Source organism: Rhincodon typus, chromosome 22, assembly GCF_021869965.1.
Source record: "Rhincodon typus isolate 14 chromosome 22, sRhiTyp1.1, whole genome shotgun sequence".
In the NCBI taxonomy this organism is placed as follows: domain Eukaryota; kingdom Metazoa; phylum Chordata; class Chondrichthyes; order Orectolobiformes; family Rhincodontidae; genus Rhincodon; species Rhincodon typus.
In genome coordinates this window covers 18,927,336-18,951,307 of record NC_063353.1, presented here as the reverse complement: position 1 = coordinate 18,951,307, position 23,972 = coordinate 18,927,336, and the positions used below count along the sequence as shown (strand labels likewise).

Here is a 23,972-nt window from a genome sequence, read left to right as displayed (position 1 = left end):
GCAAGATACCATACTTCTTACATACTGGCAAAAGCTAGAAGATGAAGCTACCAAAATGAGAACATGTTTCAATAATTAGCATAAATGACTGGTGCAAATATTAACAGTTTAGTTCAAAAACATTAAGACAAAAACTACTGATCAAAATCTAAATGATCTCTCATTTTACATGTTATTAGCGTCGGTCTGGAAATTCTTGAAGAAATTCCATATCCTGATGTTGTGGCAGTTTCTTGTGGAGGTGGTGGTTTGCTTGCAGGGGTGGCTGCTGCCATCAAACTATCTGGCTGTACAACTACAAAATGTATATGGAGTGGAACCAAGAGGAGGTAAACTATACTGCAACACAGTTTAATTTAGTACCAGTTTTAAAGACACCAATTTCACCATTTATTCTTGATCATCAGCTTGTACCATGTACAGAAGTTTTAATGAAAATAAACCAGTATTTATGGATGCAAACAGCATTGCCACAGGTCTTGCTCCACCATTTGCAGGTGAGTGAAAAAGAAATATACAGCTTTAGTTTCTGATGGAGGTTAAACAAAAATCAGATTATAAAAAGCAAGTTGTTGGAGATTGGAAATTGTAAACAAATAGTTATTTGATAAAATACGAAAGATCTGGTTGTAAAAAAAATTTTAGGAGAGACTGCCAGAAAAACAGGTCAAGGCATCAAAACTCAAAGCAACAACAGAAAAATAAAATATTTTGTATGACAGTAACATAAATATTCATCAGGATCTTTCAAATTCTATTTTGCAATAGGTTCAAAATCATTCCAGATTTGCAGACAACATGTGAAAAAAATCCTATTGGTATCAGATGATGAAATAAAAGCAGCAGTTTCCATGCTTTACAAAATTGGCCTGGTTGTGGAACCCTCAGGAGCAGCTGCTTTTGCTGCTATTGTAGGAGAGAAGATCAGACTTAAAGGAAAGACTGCAGTGGTCATAATAACCGGAGGAAACGTCAGTCCTGAACAGCTTTGTCACATTGTTCATTAATGAAAAAAAATTGTCACACAACTACAATGAGAACTATGTAAATCAACAACAGATTTAAAATTGATACATAAATGGACTAGAGAATCATGATATGTCATATTCTGAATTCAGTAAATAGTTAAATTGAAACATTTGAGTTTTGTTCTCCAATAGCTGTAGTGGAAAAATACAAGAACCACACTAATTTGTAATTTCGTTTCTTCCACTGCCCCCCCCCAACCCTTTGAAAAAAAAAGCATGTAACTCATCTTTTATAACTTAATCTAGTGTATTAAATATCCTACCATACTTTTATTTTAACACAAGATAGTAACCCAATATAGCCTTTATAAAATATTGACTTCTGCAACTTTGTCTGATCATTTGAATTTACAGAAAGTGAGCAACATTGTACAAAATCCACTCTAAGTTTCTATATAACAATTTTTAGAAAATTGGTACCTTAGAACTGAACTCTATCTGGTTTTGTCATTACAGCTTTGATTGTTGAAATAGTTTAAAAAAAAACTTGCATAGCAAATGGGAAGGGGCATCAAGTAATTCTGAAAAGATTACGCATTGACATTTCAAATGTTTCCTCTTTATTCATTTAATTAGCCTTTCAGTTATTAAAATAAATCAAAGTAAATCTACCAGGAAAACATGACTTTAATGATGGCATTTACATTTTAATATTAACTGTGGTCCAAAGACATTTTTTAGTAATCCAGAAGAACAAATGTCAGACATTATTTCAGTTCATCCATGGACTTTAGAGAAACTAGGAAAGTGTAGGCTTATACTCAAAGTAAATAAACAATAAGAACAAAACAGCTTGAACAAGATTAAAGCAATCTTATGACAGTGTAGAGATGTAGCTATAAACTATTAAAAAACACCTTTAAAACTTCAGTAAAGGAGAGTCCATATTCACATTTTCCTTATTGGCAGGGCTCAACATAATCAGCGGAGAGTTGAAATCTATAAGCTGAAATTGAAATGGTTTTACTTCTAGAAAAATATACAATCAACATAGAGCACAAAATGAAGCTGTTCAGCCTGTAGCAGATCTCGGAAAGAACCATCCAAGTGAATCCCTTTCCCTGTAATCCTGCAAATAGTATTTAAATACATGTCTAGTTGCCATTTGAAAGCTCCTATGAATCCAACTCCACCATTTCCTTCAGGTATTGTGTTCCAGAACACAACCATCTTTGTGAGGGAAGGGAGAGGAGATCCTAATTTTTCCTGTAATTTAAACCTGAGACTTTTATTTATGCAAGAGGAAATAGTGTTTCTATTTGTTTTAATCAACAACCTCTCAAAACTTTGGATACTTTAAAATCATTGTCACCAACGAGAACAATCACAGGCTCCTTGATACAACAATGGGAAATCCATACTACTTTCTCCAAGGGCTAAATATTGCTCCTAAAATGTGGTGTCTAGAATTGAACACAAGGCTGCTGAGGCTCAACCAGTGAGCCTCCCATCAACAAAGTTAAGTATCCCACATAATTCTAACCAATTTATCAGATCACACTTCAAAAAGTGGACTAAAACAAGAATATACCCCCAGGTCCTTTTGATCTTCACACCTTTTAAAAAATCTGCCCATGCCAAATTTTTTTGCTGTTTACAATGTTGCCAAGCTTAATATCATGGTACTCCTCAGCCTGAAGTCCAGGCTATCATAAAACAAAAGTAATGGTCATGATGCAGATTTCTGGCAAATCCAGCACCCAATTCTCACTGGTGGAAAAACAAAATCTGTTCACCATATGCTCTGCCATTTATCCTTTAGTGAATTATGTACTGAGGTTATGCTTATCCCTTTAATCCCCAATGCTTTGGTTTTGAAAAGTTGAAATATGATCTACTATATCAAATCTTCCTAAACACCATAAATATATCCACAGCATTATATTAACCAATCCGGTTATTTGGATCATTCGGACAAGACCTACTTAAATGAATGCTGGCAGTGACTCATTCACCCATATTTCTCTAAGTGTCAATTAATTTTGTCCTTGATGGTGGCCTCTAGCAGCTGTCATACTAAAGACAATGGATTGGCCATCTTGTAGTTACGAGGTTATTCTTTTTGATTTGGGTGTTAGATTTGCAAGCCTATAGTTCTTTGGGAGTTCCATACCCACGGAGGATTAAACAATGGTGAATGGAGTCTCTGCTATTCCATCTTTGCTTCCCTTAACATCATATGATGCAATCCATCTCAATAAGATAACTTGTTAACTTGAGTGATACAAAACTTGTTCATCACCTCTTTTCTGTCAATTGCTATTCTGATCAATGTCCATTTTTTTTCTCCTGTACTACATTAACTTCATCCTATGTGAAGACAGATGGTCCGTACCTTAATCATATCCTCTGCCTCCACAAGATTTCAATCTTTATCATGTGTTAAGACAACTGCTTTCTTTTCCAATATTAATGGCAAGATTTCACATGCAGGGCACACATTTCAAAATTTGCAGATAATGCAAAATTTGAAAGAATTGTAAATAAGGTGTAGTGATGGCCATGCTGATGGAATGAACATATACATGGCAGATGAAATTTAACACACAGAAGTGTGTAGTTGTACATTGGGAATAGGAAGAACAAGGATAGGCAATATAAAATGAAGGACATCATTCTAAAAGTGGGTGCAGCATCAGGAGGTGTGGTGATTTTTATTATCAACAAATTGTGGAACAAGCTACAGCAGGTTGAAAAAGCAGTTGTCATAAGGGATAATGGACTTTTAAAAAAGTATAAAGAACAGTCATATTATGCTGAACCTTTATACAAACACTGGCTTAAAGCTTTTCTGTATCCAGTTAAGACAATGCTTCCAGGGATGAGAGAGTTTAATTTGAAGATAAACTGGTGAAGCTGAAAAAATGTTCCCCTTATGGATGTGAAATTTGAGGAGATCCAAAAGAAATGCTCAAAATCATGACAAATCTGGACAGAATTGACAGAGATACTGCTGCAAAAGGGAAGTAATAAAAAGCAAAGACATTTTATCCAACAAGTGGTTAAGATCTAGGATGCAAAAGTGCAGAGGAGACACATTCAAATCATAGTTTTCAAAAGGAAGTTGGATAACTATATGGAGAAAGTTTTCACCCAAGGGGTAAAGATGGAGGAGTGGGACTAGCTGAATTGCTCTTGGAGAGCAAAGATGCAATAGGACAAGTGACCTCCTATTGTTTTACACCTGATAAATTAACAGTAGGGAAAACAAAAGTAAAAATTTTGTATATTATCTCTGGATGATCATCAGTTCTCCTTATGGAGATGTTTAGAATGTATTCAAATCAACACTATCTTGAGAAGCCTGCCATTGGTCACATTTCCTTTGTCAGTTTGTTTGCAATCTACTAAATCATTAAAATATAGATTCTCTGATTGGGTATTTTCACCTTTATTTTTGTCTTTTTTTAAGAAATATCACAGTAAACCCACTATTAGGATCATTACCTAGATGTTTTCTCACTAAAGATATCACTTACCCTCCTTCATTTTTAGATCTAGAGTCATGACTGGTTCTTTCCTTCCTGAGCTAGAAATGTAAAACCCCCACCATTTCTTTTGATTCCGATTTCCACCTCACAGTATCCAAAGAAGGTTTAGTTCCATGTTTAAGTCAGATTCTCTATTCTAACCACTATAAACATACCACATGGCAACTTCTTCTTAAGCACACTCACATTAACAAGCATTGATGACATCTTGCTAGCTTGTTGCTTTAATGCACCATCTCAATTCTCATTATACACTTTTAGTTTATTGTCATTTGCCCTTTCTATTTTATCATGTACTTTATCTGTCTATAGTGAGCACTTCATCTGTTTTTAGTTATTTTCTTGTTTCCCCTGCCCTGCGAAGATACTTGTGAAAAGGCAGAATTTAAACTTCGGCCCCAGCCAAACTATTCAAATTGTACAAGTCCTGCCTACACCAAGAATTCTTTCCCTCTATATTTTCTCCAAATAGACATTCAGCGACACTATCCTCCTCACTAACATTCACTAGTATTCTCTGGAATACTATGTTTGATATCCTGTTCTTTAATCTTTTCCTGACACCTAAAACACTGCATATATAGAACGTTAACACTTTTCCCATCCCTTTTAGTGGCTAGAAGGTGGTGCCATTGCAGGTTGGAGTCCATATTGGAACCAATGAGAAAGCAGTTAACATTTCAGGTGAAAGGGGAATATTAACAACATGGTATTTTACTATTTTTTACAATATAAAAATAGTACGTCTAAGTGATCAGTAAGACATTTAATATTGTAACTGCTTTAGGCAATCTAGTTGTCTAAATCTGTTAACATGAAGCTTAGTGGCTTATCTGCAGGCCATTTATATGCATTTCTATGGGTTGACAAAGCACAAGTTAACATTATCTGCTTAGATCACAAATTAATGATAACAAGTCTGTGTGCTGATTTAGAAGTTAGGAGTAACTCTCTTTAAAGTTCTGATGCACCAAATCCAAAATTAGTCAAACGAGCAAGTTTTAAAACAAAAAATTAGGCACAAATAGAATGGCATTTCCTGGCTTTTGAAACTCAACTATCATTCAGATACCCCTAGAATGGTAAGTATTAAGTTCACAGTTAAGTTTATACTTGCTGAAATAAGCTAACCAACATGAAAATAACTCACCAGCTCAGGAGCCTTCATTGGTGCAACTCTGTTTATTTCAGGAGTATTTGAGAGATCAATAAGTGGACGGTCTTGAATTTGCTTATTTTTTGTACCTTCAACAGTGAAATTCTAATGGAGAAAACAAGTCAACATGGATGAATTTAAAAAAAAAAGGAATTATGATACTGGTTTTGTTCAATCAATAGATACCAAGCAGTTACAAAAATGTTTTCCATTAAAACTGTCCTGTCAGCTAGATAAATAATGCAGCAAAAATAACTTTAAAATATTGATAGCTAATTCATCGGAAATGGAAAATACACCATATCCAAAAGATATTTAAAACTTTTTAATCTCATTCTCTTCCCAATAAGTAGACTGTAAGCCCGGAGTTTATAAGTGGTAGAAGCTATATCATATACTCATGGTCAGGAAACTGGGGATAAAGAGTTCTTCATCAGGTTGGCGACCCGTGACCAAGGGGGCTCCACACCACAGGGCTCAGTACTGCGACCACAACTGTTTTCAACATATATATATCAAACAACTTGGATGCAGGGAGCAAGTGTACTGCTACAAAATTTTCAGACAAAAATATGTTGAAAGGCAGGTTGAGAGGCAGATACAGACAGTTAAGAGAGAGAGATTCATAGGTTAAGTGAGTGGGAAAATGGAGTATAATGTGGAAAAATGTTGAAGTTGTTAATTATGGAACAAACTCATGTACAAAACACAAAAGCTAGCTCAAAAGATGCAGCAGGTAATCAGGAAGACTAACATGTGTTAGCCCTTATTTCAAGGAAGTTGGAGTACAAAAGTAGGGAAGTCTTACTGCAACTGTACAAGGTGCTGATGAGACCTCACCTGGAGTAGAGTGTGCAGTTTTGGTCCCCTTATCTAATGAAAGGATGTTATTTCATTGGAGGCAGTTCAGAGAAGGTTCACGAGGATGATCGTGATGTGGATGGTTTGTCCTATGAGCAAAGATTAAACAGGCCGGGACTCCTTCTTGGAATTTAGAAGAATGAGAAGTGATCTCACTGAAACATATTAGAATTTTTAAGGCTTGACAGGATAAATCAAGATGATGCTTCTCTCATGGGAGGGTCTGAGAATTAAGGAATGCCAATTTAAAACATGACAGGATAAATCAAGATGATGCTTCTCTCATGGGAGGGTCTGAGAATTAAGGAATGCCAATTTAAAACAGACAAAGATAAAGAAAGAATTTCTTGAGGGTTGTGTGTCTTTGGAACTCCGCAGCCACCAACCCCTCTCCTCCAGCTCTCTCTGGCAAAGAGTCCTTGTGTAAGTTTAAAGATGGAGAGATTCTTGATGAGCAGGGGAATCCAAGGTTACAGGGAAAGGGCAGGAAAGTGGATACAAGGACTGTTGGATCAGCAATGATCCTATTGGATAGTGGAGCAAACTCAAGGGGCCAAATGGCCCACTCCTGTTCCCACTTCTTTTGGGCAAGTAATCACAGGCTTGGAATAATAATCCAGAGAATTAAAAATTTAAATTAAAAAAGTGACAACAAAGTTGTTGAATTGCCATAAAACACCAATGGGTTCATTGGCATCCTTTAGAGTAGGGACCCTACCAGCTTTGGTCAGAATGTACGTGTTCCCACATGAACATCATTGACTCCCTTATGAAGTGGCCTCACAGCAGCAGTAAATATTCAATGGCAGCAGATAAATTCACCCCCACAAAAACTATCAATGAGAGAAAAATTGCCACGATACGTGGAACTATTGGAATTGGGGTCAATAACACAAATTGACCCCTGCCACACCAGCTACTCAAAGTATGTTTGCAGCACATGGACCAAGTGGGCAAAACAGCCTGTTTTGTTCTGTACTTTCTATCACACAACTAATGTGTCCTGATATAAAAATATTGAGAATTGATCATTGAGTTTGTTCATCTTATTTAATACCTGGGATTTTCATGGATTGAAGTGGTTTAAATTAAGACAAAATGGCCCCACAGGCATCACCTGACCCATTCAGTTTGGTCACGTTTCATAAAACAAACATGGGTTGCACAAAATGTAGTCTGAGCAGACAGGGAATATACAACCAACTGCTATTACTTTGGCAGAGCAGGAAAATGGATTTTAGACTGCAGAACAGAAACAGGCCCAAAAATACACTGTCCGTGAAGACAAATGCCTGGTTTCCATGATACTAGCGCAAAACTAAGAACGTAAGATAACTGCAATATTTGCTATTGCTTACAGTCCAAGAACTCAACTAACTAATCACGGACTTAGACTTTTAAATTATCATTGAACAGCACTCAATTATGTCTTTATCTTTCTTTTATATCAGACACTTATTGTGGTGTACACAGCACTCACTGTATTTGTTGTATATTCCTACCTCCTTGCTTTGAGGCTCAGATATGTGCTTTAAAGCTTCTTGTGATTTATCAGGAGAGAAATCTAGAACACAAGGAACCCGGGATGGAGACAGATCCTCTTCAGAAGACTCAGATGAGCAAAGACCCTCTGGCTTTCTCAATATCTGTTCCCTACCAAGCCAAAACAAGTTAATGGCAACAGACTGTAAAATGACTAAATTGTAAACATTGAAATTGCACCCCAACTCCTAACCATATTTCACAACAGCTGAAGTCATGCACTTACTCAGTAGCTGATTAGCAAACATCCAAAAGTTAATTGAAGACTTATTTTGCTAGACTTGAATTTAGACAGCTTGTTGGATTGCTCAATGGAGATAAACAGAAATTAAGTTACCGTATGAAGCTATAAATTGTTGACATTACAAAAAATTTATATTCAAAATTTATTAGAATATGGTAAAACTGGTCTTTACAGTGAAATAATTATGCTAGCATATTTGCACTACGCACTTCGGGAAGGAATTCAGTCCTTCACCAATACCCATTAAAAAAATTGAAGTGTTCTTTAAGTTTAATGTATTAAAATATGCTTGAATTTGCCACAATACACAAGTGTTTTTTGTTGAGAAAATAACCAATTTTTAAGTTAACAAAAATGGCAAGGCATGCATTTGGATTTTTAAAACAAAAAAACTTCAAGTTCAAACAAAACATTTCTGTCTCACCTTACTAGAATAGTCTCACTCGCTGACATACTACGGTTTCGTGTCGTTGTAACTTTGAGAGATGATGCAGGTCTTGGTTGTGTTCGTGGAGTGAATGTTGGAATACCTGACCTACGACGATTTAATGGGGTGGGTAAAGCAGATAAACGTTTTGTTGCAGATGTTACTGATGCCAGCTTGTTTGTAACGGTAGGTGTTTGCAGCATTCCTCGAGTAGGTGGACTGTTTGGAGTACGAGCCTCTATACCACTGATGAAAATATTAAAGCAATATTAGCAGCTATAAACAAAAACAAAAAAAAAAAAAGGACGTATCTTAAACAGAGTAACCCTACATTCTGAGATAGACATTTCTACAACCTCACTTCATGACTTTGGAATATAGTAGGAAACAGCCACACAGTCTGCGTCCCAAGAGATATCAGAAACAGCTTATTGTAAAAAGGTGGTGAGAGGTTGAGTTTTAAAAAAAAGAGGGTAAGCGAGGTGCAGAGGTTTAGGCACAAGATCCAGCAGTTGAAGGTTCAGCTAAAATTGGTGAGACAAATGGGGATGGAGGCAGAAGCTACTGTTTGCTGGATGTCGGGGGGAAAATATGTCGGGTGGGATGGGAACAGGAAGAGGATTGTAGGGGTGAGAAAAACAAGGATAATAGCACTGGAAATAAAAAAAGAACATGAAACTGATGAAAATAAGGCAAATTACTTTGGAAAAGAAAGGATAGCAAAAGATGGATCAGCACCACTTGGCACATAACAATCAAGGTAGTGTTAATAGACACCTTGATATTTAATGGTGGGTGATGGATGACAAACTGACAGAGAATGTCGAGATAGAATGTAACAGGTGATAAAACAATGGAAGACAATTGTAGCAGCTGAGATGAGCCAAGAAGTGCAAACACTGAGGAATTGACTTGGAAGAGATGATTCAGTAGCTTCAAAAGAACACCAGGGGTTGAATGTGGGCATTTTTCAGGAGGATTGCATTGACTTTTAGAGCTAGGAAGTGATTTTCAATGGCAGCTATCATAGGACAGTAAGTAAAATTGGGCATAATGTATAAAACATGAAAAATACAGGTTCAAATGCAAGTCCGGTTGGACCAGGGGATTATTTTTGTTCTCCGTGAAGGGACAGACTTAATACAATGCTGTAAGTCAATGGCAATCCAAAACCAAGTTCTCAAGGGCAGCACCCATATCCTCAGAATGGATTCAAAATTGAACTTTGTAAGCTATATTGAAGGATGGAGAAAAGGAATGCCACAAGAGGAAATGAGAGTCTTTTCCCCCAGGTACTATTATAAAAAGAAAAAAAAAAGGCAGAAAATGAATGGTCAAAAGTTCAACTAGAATTTTAAAAGTGCAAGTCAAAGTGATTTGGATATATGTTGCCTTTCTTTCCATCCTCTTTAGGGTAAATGCAAGACGAAGTAGGATTAAGAGATGTGGAATGTGTGCAGCTGATCAGCAATAGAAGATAACCTGATCAGTGATAGATGTACACAGATGTTGAAAGGCGAAGAAGATGACAAGGCCGAGTTCAAACTATTATGCCTTCATTAATTATTTGAACTACCATCAGGAAGGAGCACTGGCACTATTTACCATTGACAAATATGCTCATGTGCCAGATTTTTGTTTATTTAAGACTATTTTATTAAGCAAGGTTGTAAAGCTTAAAATAGAGGCAGTTGGTTCAAGAGAAATAGAAACAGGAAAAAAAAAGGAAAAGCTCGATTGTTTTCCAGGAAATTTATGCTGAGAAAGTATGAACACATTAGTGTGCAATACCACTGGGACAATAACCCAATACTGTTGGCCAAAAGATTCACGGTTGAAAAAAAAATTAAATATAAACAGGAACATCTACAAATCAATGGTCTGATAAATATCCTGTTTTGACATTCTACTATAATTAGCAAATTCGGGTTACCATTCAACTGCACTGCAGGACAACAGCTTCTTTGGTTGTATTATTTTTGGCCTTGTTGTTCCAGGTGAAGGTGCTGAAATCAGAGTTAATAGAAATAATCAATAGTTTCCAAAAGATGTCAAATAATCCCTTTTATACCAAAGATAAAATGAACCATTATTGGATAACCGCAGTTAGAGGGGAAAAGTACTCATAGAATCATAGAATCCCTACAATGCAGATAGAGGCCATTAGGCCCATCGAATCTGCACTGATCCTCTGAAGAGCATTCCACCCAGACCCAGAGCCCCCCACCCTATCCCCCTAACTCCACATGTACCATAGCTAACCCACCTAGCCTGCACATCCCCGGACACTGGGCAATTTAACATGGCCAATCCACCTAACTTGTACATTCTTTGAATTATGGGAGGAAACCTGAAAACCCACACAGACACTGGGAGAATGCACAAACGCCACACAAACAGTCCCCCAAGGCTGAAATCAAACCCAGTTCCCTGACGCTGTGAGGCAGCAGTGCTAACCACTGAGCCACCGTGCTAGCCAAAATAGCCCCATTTTGGTTTCTGAGCATCAGCTTAATTCACTGTCTCCACAAACATTTCATATTCTTGCTAGTTTAGGTGGCAATTAGATGTCCCAAGTTCCATGAAAACGTACAAAACAAAATACCCTAGGCCCATATTTATACTGCAAAATGCTTATACTTACCACTGGATCTTTTCACAGCTTGGCTATTAACAACAGAAGCTTTGGTCTTTGGGCACCGATCCCTCCCCAATGCATTTACTATTTGGTTTGACTTGACTTTATCAACATTCATATCAGTTGAGCTAATTCTTTGTAAGCTTTTATTGGGAAGACTCTGCAATCCTGTTCCTTTCCGACTCATCATTCCAGAAGCAGTTAGTTTACAAGTATTTGCTGGTTTTAGTGCTGTTCTTGGGGCATCAATTGTACATGTAGAACTAGACGACTTGATCTTTGGGCTGGCAATTCTGCTGCTGTTTTTCAAGGTTTGTAGTTTTGATGCATTTGGGCGCATGGTTAGGGACACTGCTGAAAGACAAATCAAAATTTTTTTTAAAAAAAACAAACAAACTGGCTACATTGAATTTGAAAGCAAAATTATCATCGTTTGCAAAAAAGTAACACCAGAAGCAGAATTTCTGATGCATTTAACCAAACAAAATCCCATATGTTCATACTTGATGCTGCATTTAAATAAGCCATTTTTCAAACATATAACTATGTCCACTATTTCAGCCTTCCAACTCCAAATTGGAATTTGGATGATCCAAGAACTATAGATAGCCCTTAAGAGGTATTCAACTGCAGTCTACAAAATGACATGCTTTTTTGGCATAAAAATTGCACTTTCAACTCATTATAACTAACTTACACCTTTCAACCCACTAGTGTTTCATTTGTACACCAGCTTTCTGGAATATATTGCTATAATTAGGAGATTTACAGCTCAAAAGAGGAGGCCACTCAACTCACCATTTCCACATCTGACAACAAGGAGCCAAACAGTTTAATTATGCTTTCCAGCTCTTGGTCCGTGTAGATGCTAATCAGAGTTGTAATTCAATGCAAGTACCACTCGTCAAAAATATGAAGGAATTGATCATGCTCTCATGTATCTGACTGTTCCAGAGCACGTTTGGAAGTGAATTAAAAGTCAAATTTAATTCCCATTGTAAACCCAAGAATAGCAAAGAGTTATTTTGTGTGCAGGATAATATGAACATATTCTAGTCCGGGAAAGAGCTAACAATAACCATTAAGAAAGAGTACATTTAGGTTATTGAGTAGGTCTACTATTTCATTGAATGGGATAATGTGTCATTGCATTGAAGTAAACAAGGCTCCTCAATTTCATTCCTCATTGTGAGAGCAAGTGGCATTATGTTTAAAGAGAGTGTTAGACATGAAAACCAAAAGCCATATTCCACAACGGGAATTACAAAACGTTAAGATTTAAAGTCTGACTTGCCTCTACCACCACTACTGGAATTGTGAAGACGAGAATGGAGACAGGACGTAGAGGATGATGTATGGTTGAGAGTCCTTGCTGCAGAACCAGTACTATGTTTTGTCATGGAACCTGAAGCTTTAAACCCAGAAACATTTGGTTCGCTGACCTATAATAAAACCAAAAGATCTTTTTCAAATTATAACAATACAAAGAAAGTTACTGTAAGCATTTCTGCTCTAATTGATCTCCCAAAACCTGTACAAAACCCACGTAAAGTTCAATAGATAACTGTGGGTGATATAAATTGAGGTAGTATGGTTTGGCAGGCCACATAATACTAGCAAGGTGCAAGTCTAGTTGGAGTAGAGGAACAAAGGGGTGTTGCAGCACAAAATCATTAATCACTAAGAATTGCATCACAGTTTAGAAAGGCCATAAAACTAAACAAATAAAAAAGCAAGACTGAATTGCTAAAGGGAGAGAATATTATGAGAAGTTGTGCTAAAATGTGAATCACTGTTACATGGTTAGGTTACACACATGCAGTTCTGTTCACCATATTAGGAAAAGGAAATGGAGGCATTACAGAGCATTATGAGCTTAACAAGGATGATACCAGAAATACATAGGTTATATAGAAGAGGAAAAGATTAACAGGCTGGATCTCTGAAGTGATTATGATGGATGAAATAATTAAATTCTAAAAAAGATTTTGATACACAGTAGTTAGAGAATTAATGTTTAGTTTTGTGGGAACAGCACAACTGAAGGCCATCAATACAAAACAGTCACAAAGAAATCTACTTCAGTAGCATTTCTTCTGCATTCCTGAACAGTGGTAAAATGGTGAGAATTTTCTACCACAGGAAGGAGCATTTTAAGTAGTATAGTTTATTTTAAACAAGGAAGCTGGATAAACATCAAAAGGAAAGAGAGAAAATCATAGATTTAGATGTGAAAAAGGAGGAAGTTCTGGTGAACTACAGACTTCTATTTCAGCACTGTTCATCAAATTTAGGCTGACATTTCCTCTGGGAAACAAACATATTTCCCAGGACTTCCAGACAGTTCTAGAGTCTTCATATTCTTCACAACTATGTTGCAAAAACCTGCCCTCAATATTTTAGAAAAAAGGTAAAAAAGCATCAAACCTGTAATCATCACTCTGGCACATTATTGCTGCAAGACCTGAAACTATTAGAAGAATGGATTCTTAATGGGCAAGTTGCTGGCATGTCTCACTTCAAGACTGGAGATTTGATCAAAACTTAGACTATCCCTGCAGCGAATCACTGCTGAGTGAATAAAAAGATATCGAGCACAAGATGTCTGACCTCAGCCTTATTTGTTTGACTAAAAAAAAAAGGGTATTTTAGCAAAAACAAAACAAGGCTACCTCTTCAAAATAAAAAAGAAAAAAAAGCAGCATCACCAAAGAGAATTGGAGAAGAAATGCAATTTTAAAGAGGCATAGCCAAATAAACTGGTTTGGAGGTACTGAACTTCGTATTGTTGAAAATAAGAATGTTGAAGCTTTTCATCTTACACTCAATTTAAGGGGAAACCCAATGTTTATCCCCATGAGTGGAGTGCACTATTTGATTGTCAAGTGGATTCTGATTGAGGGAACATAGGCTATGTACCATTAACACTGATGATTAACTGTTGGGTTACGTTTAGTTTTAAACCAGGCAGTTTGACTGATTTGTCACGGCATTACCCTAAGCCATGAAACAGCAAATGGCAACCACCTATTATTTTGTAGATTTGAAATAGATGCAGAGAGCGTACATGTTCTTTCTACCCACAAAGACAACAGTCCTGTGTATTAATATTGGTTTTCCCCCTTACATCCAGGAGTTGACTGCGCCTCAATGAGATATGGGTGTAATGCAACTTGTGGCACTCTTTGTCCTTCCGCAGTTATTTCAGGGTTTTGCCAAAGTGAGGGAAAAAAAAATCCAATTTTATCTCTTATCACCCTTGATCTCCACAACAGCAGGGAGTGGAAAATTCACAGCCATACTGACTCACCTAGCGCTTAAAAGTTGTAAACTGTGGTTTTTAATTCATCCTTGCTGACTCCTTACAGTAGCTGACTCTTACAGCTCTGAAATTCATTCAAACTCAACTTCGCCTCATGCATGTGTTCAATGGCTGCCATAAAGAAAAGTGAAAAACTATAGCAGAGGCTACATGACCACAATAAGGCAGCCAGAAAACTATGCGCAAACATTTCTCCAAACCAGATTAAAAACTATGAGTATTCCTCACTATCGAAGCCATAAAACTAAAATGAATACAGTTTGCTCATGCACTCTTTACAAACCAAGAAAAAAAATATTGTTCTAATCAAGATCTTAACCATAAATTTCATGTCTGTATTGAAATTAGGACAGCACTATCTTTGGATTTGTACATCAACTAATTCAGGTAAGTGGCCAGAGCAACAAGTCTTATGTTGATTACTATAAAGTCTACTTTTGAACACATGAAGATTGTTGATTGAACTAACTTTTCATACAGATGGCTTCTTATTCATTATATAGGGTATTTTTACTTAATTGGGGCTGCATTCCTGAAAACCACAACTTTAGGTGAAGCATTGATGGAATCTATTAAAAATTGGATTTAAATTTCATACAGCCTTCTTAAAAAGAAAAGCAGCATTATCCTTGTACCCTCCAAGATGAAATACAGTATCATTTGTATATTAAGTGGTTAAATTCCAACCTAAAGTTTGACAAGTAAAAAAAAGGAAACATATACTCTACTCACAGTACCTCACTTTAGTGGACTGCGTAGAATGAGGGAGAAAAGTGGGAAAGAAAAGATTTGGTACAGCTCAGGCATTGTTCTTATTGGCCCCAAGGTGTAACACAAAGCCTATTGTTGTCCAGACCACATGGTGGCTGCAACATGTTGCTTTTACACACAACATGGACACCCACAAAGCCCACAAGTTCCAATACTGTTTGTTGTTGAATAAGTGACTCCAGCTGTTATCCCATACCTGGTGTAGGGCCAACGATTCATCCTTACAGCCAAAAGCATGAGAATGGGGAGGAGAATCACTTGTGCTGGAAGTATTAGCAGCAGCATCTTGGAGATTGACTAAAGTATTGTTCAATTGTTTCATTCTGCAGAGTCTCAAACTAGTTCCTGACTTAGGCTGAATGAGGATAGAGATACAAAAATCAGTAACTCAAAAAAAATTCCTTAGTGCAACGTGGGCATCACTTGCTATGTCAACATTTATTGCCCACACAGTAGGGACTCTGGAGTTACACATATGCCAGACCAAGTAAGGATAATAGGTTTTCTTCCTTGAAGGACATTGGAAAACTTTATACAGCGATCAACAGTGATTACATGGCCACCATTATAGGCCAAGACAGCTCTTTATCCTAGTTTTATTAAATTCAACTTTCACCATCTGCCTTGATGGGATTTGAACCCATGTCCCAGAATATTTGCCTGCATTTCTAGATTGCTGGTCCAGTGTCATTACCACTACACCTCCCTCCCTGACCAAATCAGTACTACAGGATTTTACATTTTATAAAACATTCAAGATTGATGCTTTGCTTACAAGACCAACACAAAAGAATTACACTAAAATAAATATTCAAACTTAATAAAATAGATTAAAATTCCATATTTTAAAACCAATGACCTTTTTAACTACTGCCAACCATAAGATCAACAGCTGCAATACAAATATTCCAGCACTTTTTGAGCCCTAATATCTTACTCAAGGAAAACTTTACTTTATTGCCATGATTGAAGATGTCACACCAAACAATCATTTGGCTGTAGTAATTAGCTAAGGACTGGAGATTGGCTTACGGAAGGGCATAACTTGCGTACAGCTGATGCAAACCAATACATACTGTATTATTGGCATTCCTAGCTTGTAAATCCTTTCCCAATAAAATTGAAGAAACAGATGTCGCAACAGCCATTTTGCACAGATTTCAATCTGCTCTGCAGAATGAATAGGTCAGATTTAAAAACAAACAAACAAACAAAGAGAAACTCAAGCCAGGACTTCCCAAAGTGGATGTTAGGATGCCAAGTCAGATTGCAAACTGAGGTTTTGGTGTCACATTTCCAATGCCACAACGCAACAATGGCAGACTCCCCTCATCCTGCTCACATGGGCTTTTTTTTCCCCCTCCAAAACTCCACAACTCACTGAGGGCTCATGATAATTTTAGGCTTCAAACGTAGGGTCATAGCTGGGAAGGAATGCAGTAACCGCATGTATAAAAGAAAAGACAAAGTCACTGTTATATTTTATTTGATTTTGCATAACACAATAGTTGGATGTTTAAATGTTGTCCAGTGGATAAAGCTCATTCAGCATCTGAACCTGTAAGCAACCAAAAACCACAAAAAAAAAAAAAAAATTGTATAATTTACTTTCAACAGGAATAAAATTGTCATCCAGACTTGGACTCCAAAGCCAAATTAGATAACTAAACCATTCAAAAGGAAAACAAGAACTATCATCGATCCACGTAACCATCCAAATAATCTGAAACCAAAAATCACAAAATGAATTACATTTCTCTAAGGATCTCTTGCTTTTAGGCAAGTACAATAACTAACATTTAGAACATGCTGAACAGTTGCACAGTATTATTTTCATATTAGAAATGTTTGGATAAATATATCTTCCTTATAACAAGCTCGTTGAGTGAACAAAGAGTGGGATTGTGACAGAGGATTTCTAGTTCCTGTATACAAATTTACTTACATCAGAAATACTTTTTACCCAACTAAGGTAATTCATAGAGTGTGGCAGAGGTTAATAGTGGTGGTACTACAAATTCAGCAGGATACTGCCCAGTACAGAAAAGAAGCACTAGAGCAATTAAACTATTTTAGATTAGGATTGAAATTACAAGGTAATAGATGTGTAGAACTGTAAAGGTAGTTGGGGGAATTTCGATAAGTACTATTTTTAGTAACGAATCTAACATGAGGCAATACAAAATAAGGGAGGTTTTCAAAAAAACAAAATTGATTGATAGTTACTTCAGTCACTTTTTGATGTGGAAAACCAAAGGGTGGCACACTGGTTAGCACTGCGGCCACACAGCAGCAGGGACCTGGGTTCGATCCCAGCCTTGGAGGAGTCTGTGTGAAGTTTTCACGTTCTCCCCAAGTCTACGTGAGTTTCCTCTGGGTCCTCCTGTTTTCTCCCACAGTTCAATAATGTGCAGGTGAGGTCGTTTGGCCATGGTAAGTGCAGGGTTACAGTGATAGGGTTTGGGTGGGATCCTCAGAGAGTCAGTGCAGACTTGATGGGCCAAATTACCTTTTCCTGCCTTGTAGGGATTCTATGATTCTACCCTGTCAGCACTTCATAGGTTAGATAAGTGGTTGAGGAAAATTGCAAAGTAGCATTTTTTCCCCCAAGTAATTCTACATATGCACTGGGTGGTGCCTAGGCAGATTTAGAGTTCCATACAAAAGCGTGAATTAATTTTAAAAAGTTCTCAAAACAAGCATTATACAATTTAAATGCCATTCAATGAAAACTTACCCACTGGATTTGAGATTGCTTTATTGACATCACGGAAGGGGGCTTACAAATTACAGCTCAATTTTTCCAGGAATGTTTGTGTTGAATGTCAAAGGTCCCTACTAGAAACTAATTTTTTAAAAAGAGGTCAGGAATGGAAGGAGGAGCAAATTATCTGGATCTCAGTGAATCTACCAACCAACTTATGTGGGTCAGAACCAGAAAATCTAAGTGCCACAAAAAAAAGGTAACAACAGGTAGTTTTGGGGGATAGACAATATTGTGTTTATGCAGCAGGATCACAAAGAAGAACACCAGATCTTGCTCTTGCTGTAAAACTAAACAAAATATTTACTACAACAGCACAAACACTTGTATCCAGCCGATCACACTTACTGAAATGATTAACAAACATTAACTCAAGTGCAACAGTTAAATAACTTTATGATTTTTGCAAAGACTCGTTGCTAGGGTTGTGGGTGAGGTTGTTGACTTGCTCGCCGAGATGGCTTGTTTTCGTTCAGACGCTTTGCACCATGCTAGGTGACATCATCAGTGAGGCCTCTGATGAAGCGATGTTGTTCGACTCTGCTTGGGATTTATACTGTCCGGTCTGTTATGGTGAATTGTGCCATTTCCAGTTCTGTTCTGTATGGGTTTGTATATGGCATCCAATTCTATGTGTTTGTTGATTACATTATGGGTTGAGAACCATGCCTCTAGGAATTCCTGAGTGTGTCCATGTTTAGCTTGGGCTACTATGGTTATGTTGGGAAAGTTCGTCATGTTGTTTTGCTGCTAGCCAATAAATTCCAAGTGGAGTAGAACAACATCTCTTCATCGGAGGCCTCACTGATGAGGTTACCTAGCATGGAGACAAAATGTCTGAATGAAAACAAACCAGCTTGGCGAGCAAGTCAACAACCTCAGTTAAATAAATTATTTGACAAGCCTCTAGAATTGGTTTAAATGGAGTTGCTTTACAAAGTAGAAAACTGCTCACCTTTTCTGATGCAATATATTTTGTTGGTGCATATTTTGATTGTTCAACTGATGGATCTTCTTTTAAAGTGTTGTTCTCAGTACAAGGCACATCATTATTGACGAATGATGAATTTCCACAGTTCTGTTGGGGCTGCATTGAAGAGTTGGTTGCCAGGATGGTAGTTTTCATTGATGGTTTTAACAGAAAGCTAGGTTGAGCATCTAAGGAATTAACCTGCAGACGTTTCTGGATTGCAGGTGGAAGTAACCTCAATGGGCTATCTTGAACTACAAAAGTTTCTCTTCTTGCACAACTGGGGCTGCTTATACCCTTTAGAAGGGTTAGTTTTAATTTAGATTCCTCAATAAATTGTTCCACCATTTTATTGTGCGTCATTTGATTTCCCATTTTCTTAGACTTTCCCTCCATCTGGTTTTCAAGGTGTTGTGCTAATAAGTTGGCTTCTTTGGAAACTTCAAAGAACTGGTCTGTGTTCAAAGGACTCCAATTCTCAGTCTCTGTGGCCTTTGAATATTTCTCTTCCTTGCAATTTAATTCAATTCCAACCGCGACACATTTTTCCACATGTCGAACTGGTCCAAGAAAAACTTCTTCATCATCATCATCACTTTTTCCACTAGGAAACAAAAACGCTCCTAGTTTAAGATTTTATAATTATTTTTCAATGTATAGTTCATATGCTTAAAGCCTGAACATTATAATTCCTCAAGTCAAGCATACTGTAAAAAACTTTTCTTTAAGCTCCTCACTGCTTAAGGTCACATACCAACGGCCCTAACCTGCTCCATTACTGTAGAACCAGTTCTAGACAGTGGCTGTGAACACCATTCTGTTTCCTCTCCTTCCCAGAAAAAAAATGTCTGCTATGCATTTTACACTGGCACAATGCAATATTTGCAGATTTGGTACAAATGTACATGTTAATTCTAATAATCTGTCCTTTCTGTTCCCATTTTAATGATTATACCAAGAGGCAAAAGGCGCAGATTATGCTCTTGTACTTTATTTAAGTAGCAACACCACAGAGCCCTGATGAAGGGTCCCAACCCAAACATCGACTTTCTTGCTCCTCTGATGCTTCCTGACCTGCTGTGTTCATCGAACTCCACACCATATCGACCATATATAGATGGTCTGGGTAGCAAGTATGGGCAAGCTATTTTGGTTTAGAAGGATGTGGCACAGCCATGGCAGAACAAAATCCTATTCTTGCACAATAAGCCATACACATATGCACTTGGCAACAGGTATAATCTGACTTTTTCTAGAAAATTCACTGATCGAGATCAATGTCACCACCTAATTTTTATTCAATTTTATCACTTTTTACAAATATTAAGGTCTAAAAATTAGGCCTAAAATCGATTTATAACTAATTGAAGGAACGGGCTTCTTTTGCTGCTTTCCTGATAACCTATCATGATATATGAAATTTGCAGGTCAGACAGCACAATGAATAAAATTCAAAATCGGCAGAAATTTCTTAATCCCATTTTTTTTCCACTGCAGAGATATTGTCTTACATGCCGGGTGTTGCCAATTCTTTTCTTGTTTTTATTTCAGTTTCCAGATTGAGTGATTTGCCTGGGTAACATTAAACACTGACATTTTACCTCTAGGCTTCATCTTTCTGTTCTTAAAGCAAAAGGCTGTCTCTTTTGAACTTGGTCAGAAGAGATTTCCATCACCTTGTATCATTTTACTTGCCCTAGACTGCCATCTATGAAGGGCAGCATTATGGCAAACAACGTTGTACTCACGATTCCAGACATAGTTTAACCAAAGGCCATGTGGTAATATTACATTTTATCCTTCTTCTAAGACAAGACCTCAACATCAGCAAAGAGATATGCAGTGAACTAACGGTCAGTTTATTTCACACCCTTCATTTTGATTCCTTGGTCCAAAAATAAATTTAATATTTAAACTAGATAAGCACTTTTTAAAATCTGGACACATGGCACCTAATGAAAGTGTTATTTGTAACCATTGAAGCCTTTAGCTTTGCACACAAAACTCATTTAGTTTGAAAGTTTTCATGTGCAACCATCTTTTGGTTAAAATTGCTTTTTTAAAAAAAGAAGTAACATACTTCATATTGTCATTAAATGTCTTAGAACTGAACTCAACATATATTTAGTGCAACTGGAATACTGCATCTTGTTTGTCTACCATAGCAATAACAAGCATGAGAAAAGCAAACAAAACAGAAATTGGCTTTTCCAGCAACTTGTTTTGTTTTTGATTTCCAGCATCCACAGTTCTTTATTTAATGAGAAAAGCAAAAACATTTACCTTGCAGGAGATAACAGAATATCAAAGTCAGAATTCTCTTCAGATAAAAGATTGAAATCTGAAAATACAAAGTTACACGTTGCTGAAGTGAATTAACTGAACAGAAATACATGGAATACTATTATCAATAATGAGAGGGCATCAGATGAATCACGGATGCAGGTGGGCAGGGTCTGGACAAGCGGAAAGAGGGCGGAGTCAAAATAGGAGGAAATAAGTTTGGTGGGGCAGGAACAGGCTGATACAACGGGTCTACTGGGGCTGCCTGGTTTGTGGATTTTGGGAAGGAGGGAAGTGGGCTGTCCGGGGTTGGAAGGTTACAAGGTTAGATGCAGTAGGAGGGGGATCTTTGGAGGTAACAAGATTGGTGACAGGCCTTTTCCCACGTAAAGAGAAACATACAACAATAACTGTCCTCCAGTAACATGCCAAACAATGATCAGAATCTCCTTCATATCCTCCACTATTCCTCTTCGTAGCTTTTGGATTTAACTTACATCCGTTAGCATTTCCTCTCCTACTGTTTATGCCATCTAACATTTCAGAGTCCACTTCCTCAGCTACAATGTTTGCACTACCCCCAGCAATGTACTCATTAAGACAAGATACGGACAAGTACGTGAATAGGAAAGGTTTAGTGGGATATAGGCCAAACGCAGGCGAATGGGACTAGTTTATTTTGGGAAAAGATGGTCAGTATGGACGTGTTGGACTGAAAAGCCTGTTTCCACACTGCATGACTATAATTGCTCTAACTATAAGAAACGTGTCCAGATTTTCCACCTTCACACCCAAGTTTCATCTTTGGCTTTCAACTAGCTCCACTGTTTCCATAGTTAATCTCTCACTTTTTGTGTATTCATAAAAACCATAGTGGCACCTCAAATTTCACCTCATTGCCACTGCCACTTCCACCTCTCCCAAAACGCAATTTCCACATGGCTCTATTAATCTGTATCAGAAGTTTTACACCCTTCAGCCAGCCAATTTCTTAAACTCAAAATGTATCCCAAAATTCCTTCAGCATTATCAGATATCAGTTAAAGCCAATGACTAAATTTACCTGATCATTGTATTAGGTGTACTTTCAATACAAGCAATTTAATTCATGCATGTGGAAATAACCTTTTCTGCCACTTTTGAGTGTGCCCAGCAGTTTCTTTTTAATGGTGGCTAGTGTCTCTCCAAGTACTGTGGGAGGCATAGATCACCTAAAAAATTTACTAGTTGGTGTGTTAGCTCAAGAATGCAATTTTATTTATAAAATCAAAGTTATTTTTGCATAGATTACCATCTTATGGAGTCTATATTGAACATGGGAAGGAACAATTCAGGATAAGTACTAAACTGCATTCATTCACTATTTCATACATATAATCTTTTATGATTCAACTTTTCCAGAGTTTTAATATTGAAAGAAAAAGGGTTTCCCAATTGTATATTTTACCTTTGCTTCTCCTTCAGTCTTTCATCCCATCTGAATCACTATACTTTGATCACCTTGGAGAATTTTCTACACGTCTCTATACTTGATGAATAACCTTTCTCACTTCAAAAATAGCATGAGTTGAAGGGTCTTTAAAGTGCACGAGACTTAGCCTCCAGAAGAACCTACTTTACTCCTACCCTTCCAAAATATTGCCCTAGAAATTTTCAGCATACACTTGAGCAAAAGGACAACTCAGTTTGAATGCCTCATCTGAAGGATCTGCTCCAGTATAAATTATATGATGGACCAAAATCCACAACTTTCAGGGTTAAATAACAAGAATGCTAACAATTTAGCTTTGTGAGAATGAATGAAATTAGCACAGGCTGATTGAGGTACATTAAATCCTACCATTCTAATTGACTAAATCCCCTCTTACTGCCAAATGAGGCATGCGTGGCACTTTCTTTGGGAGGGAAGCACAAGTCAATTAATTTTAAAACTGGTGCTCATATGAGGGGTTCCACACAGCTGGATTGCTATGAAACATCTGAAGTAACAAACATTTGACTACCTTGGTCAGTTTGCTCATCCATTTCTTGATTTGATCTCCACACCTGTTGGAAAATGAAGATGAATACAAGGACAGCAAAGAGTTTAAAAGTATTTTTTCAGGAAATTGTAACCTCAGGTAAACGTCAGTACACATGAAAGGAATTTAATCTCACTGCTTACAGTTAGTGCCCAACTCTCCCATCCCTTACCCTCGTCTCACTCACTCTCACTCTCTCACACACACACACACACACACACACACACACACCCCCCCTCCCCCGTCCCGTCTCCGTCTCTGTCTCTGCTCCCTTTCTCCCCCCCCAATCGGCTGGGTCGAGGACTCGGTGAAATCTTTTCCCCTTCTGGACCTTGCTCGTCCTCACCAAGTGCTCAGCGTCTCTGCAATCCCCCTTCTTTCCCTCTGTGACACACCAAATGGACGGACTAGTCTCTAACGACACTGTCCTATTTCATCGAGATTTTGAATTCTT

The 23,972-nt window shown here is 37.4% G+C and overlaps 2 protein-coding genes across 4 annotated transcripts in view; one reads left to right on the top strand and one right to left on the bottom strand.

The window, feature by feature from the left end:
• The window catches only part of srr (serine racemase), an 8,625-nt gene extending 6,990 nt beyond the window's left edge, over nucleotides 1-1,635 (top strand). Inside the window, 4 exon segments of the mRNA XM_048610542.1 lie at nucleotides 180-300; nucleotides 302-329; nucleotides 408-497; nucleotides 769-1,635. Of these exon segments, the coding sequence (XP_048466499.1) occupies nucleotides 180-300; nucleotides 302-329; nucleotides 408-497; nucleotides 769-1,007 (478 nt within the window). The 3' untranslated portion in view covers nucleotides 1,008-1,635.
• On the bottom strand, nucleotides 1,529-23,972 carry gtse1 (G-2 and S-phase expressed 1). Of its 3 annotated transcripts, none has more exons than XM_020535895.2 (12): nucleotides 23,865-23,972; nucleotides 23,501-23,543; nucleotides 21,498-21,555; nucleotides 19,200-19,818; nucleotides 15,677-15,835; nucleotides 12,682-12,829; nucleotides 11,394-11,741; nucleotides 10,683-10,755; nucleotides 8,747-8,995; nucleotides 8,039-8,189; nucleotides 5,670-5,780; nucleotides 1,529-1,974 (listed from the first exon to the last, which is right to left on the bottom strand). In XM_020535895.2, exons 2-12 carry the CDS (start codon nucleotides 23,520-23,522, stop codon nucleotides 1,888-1,890), a joined length of 2,025 nt encoding a protein of 674 aa, XP_020391484.2. In that variant the 5' UTR covers nucleotides 23,523-23,543; nucleotides 23,865-23,972; the 3' UTR covers nucleotides 1,529-1,887. The 3 variants fall into 3 exon arrangements, with proteins under 3 accessions (XP_020391484.2, XP_048466497.1, XP_048466498.1); XM_048610540.1 differs by having other exon boundaries at nucleotides 11,394-11,738; XM_048610541.1 differs by lacking the exon at nucleotides 15,677-15,835.

Coding starts and splice junctions, on each gene's coding strand:
- gtse1 (XM_020535895.2), bottom strand. CDS start 23,522: ATGGATGAGCAAACTGACCAAG. Junction 12,830..15,676: donor AATCGTTGGCCCTACACCAG/GTATGGGATAAC, acceptor GTTTTATTATAG/GTCAGCGAACCAAATGTTTC. Junction 8,996..10,682: donor TCCTGCAGTGCAGTTGAATG/GTAACCCGAATT, acceptor TATTTTCATCAG/TGGTATAGAGGCTCGTACTC.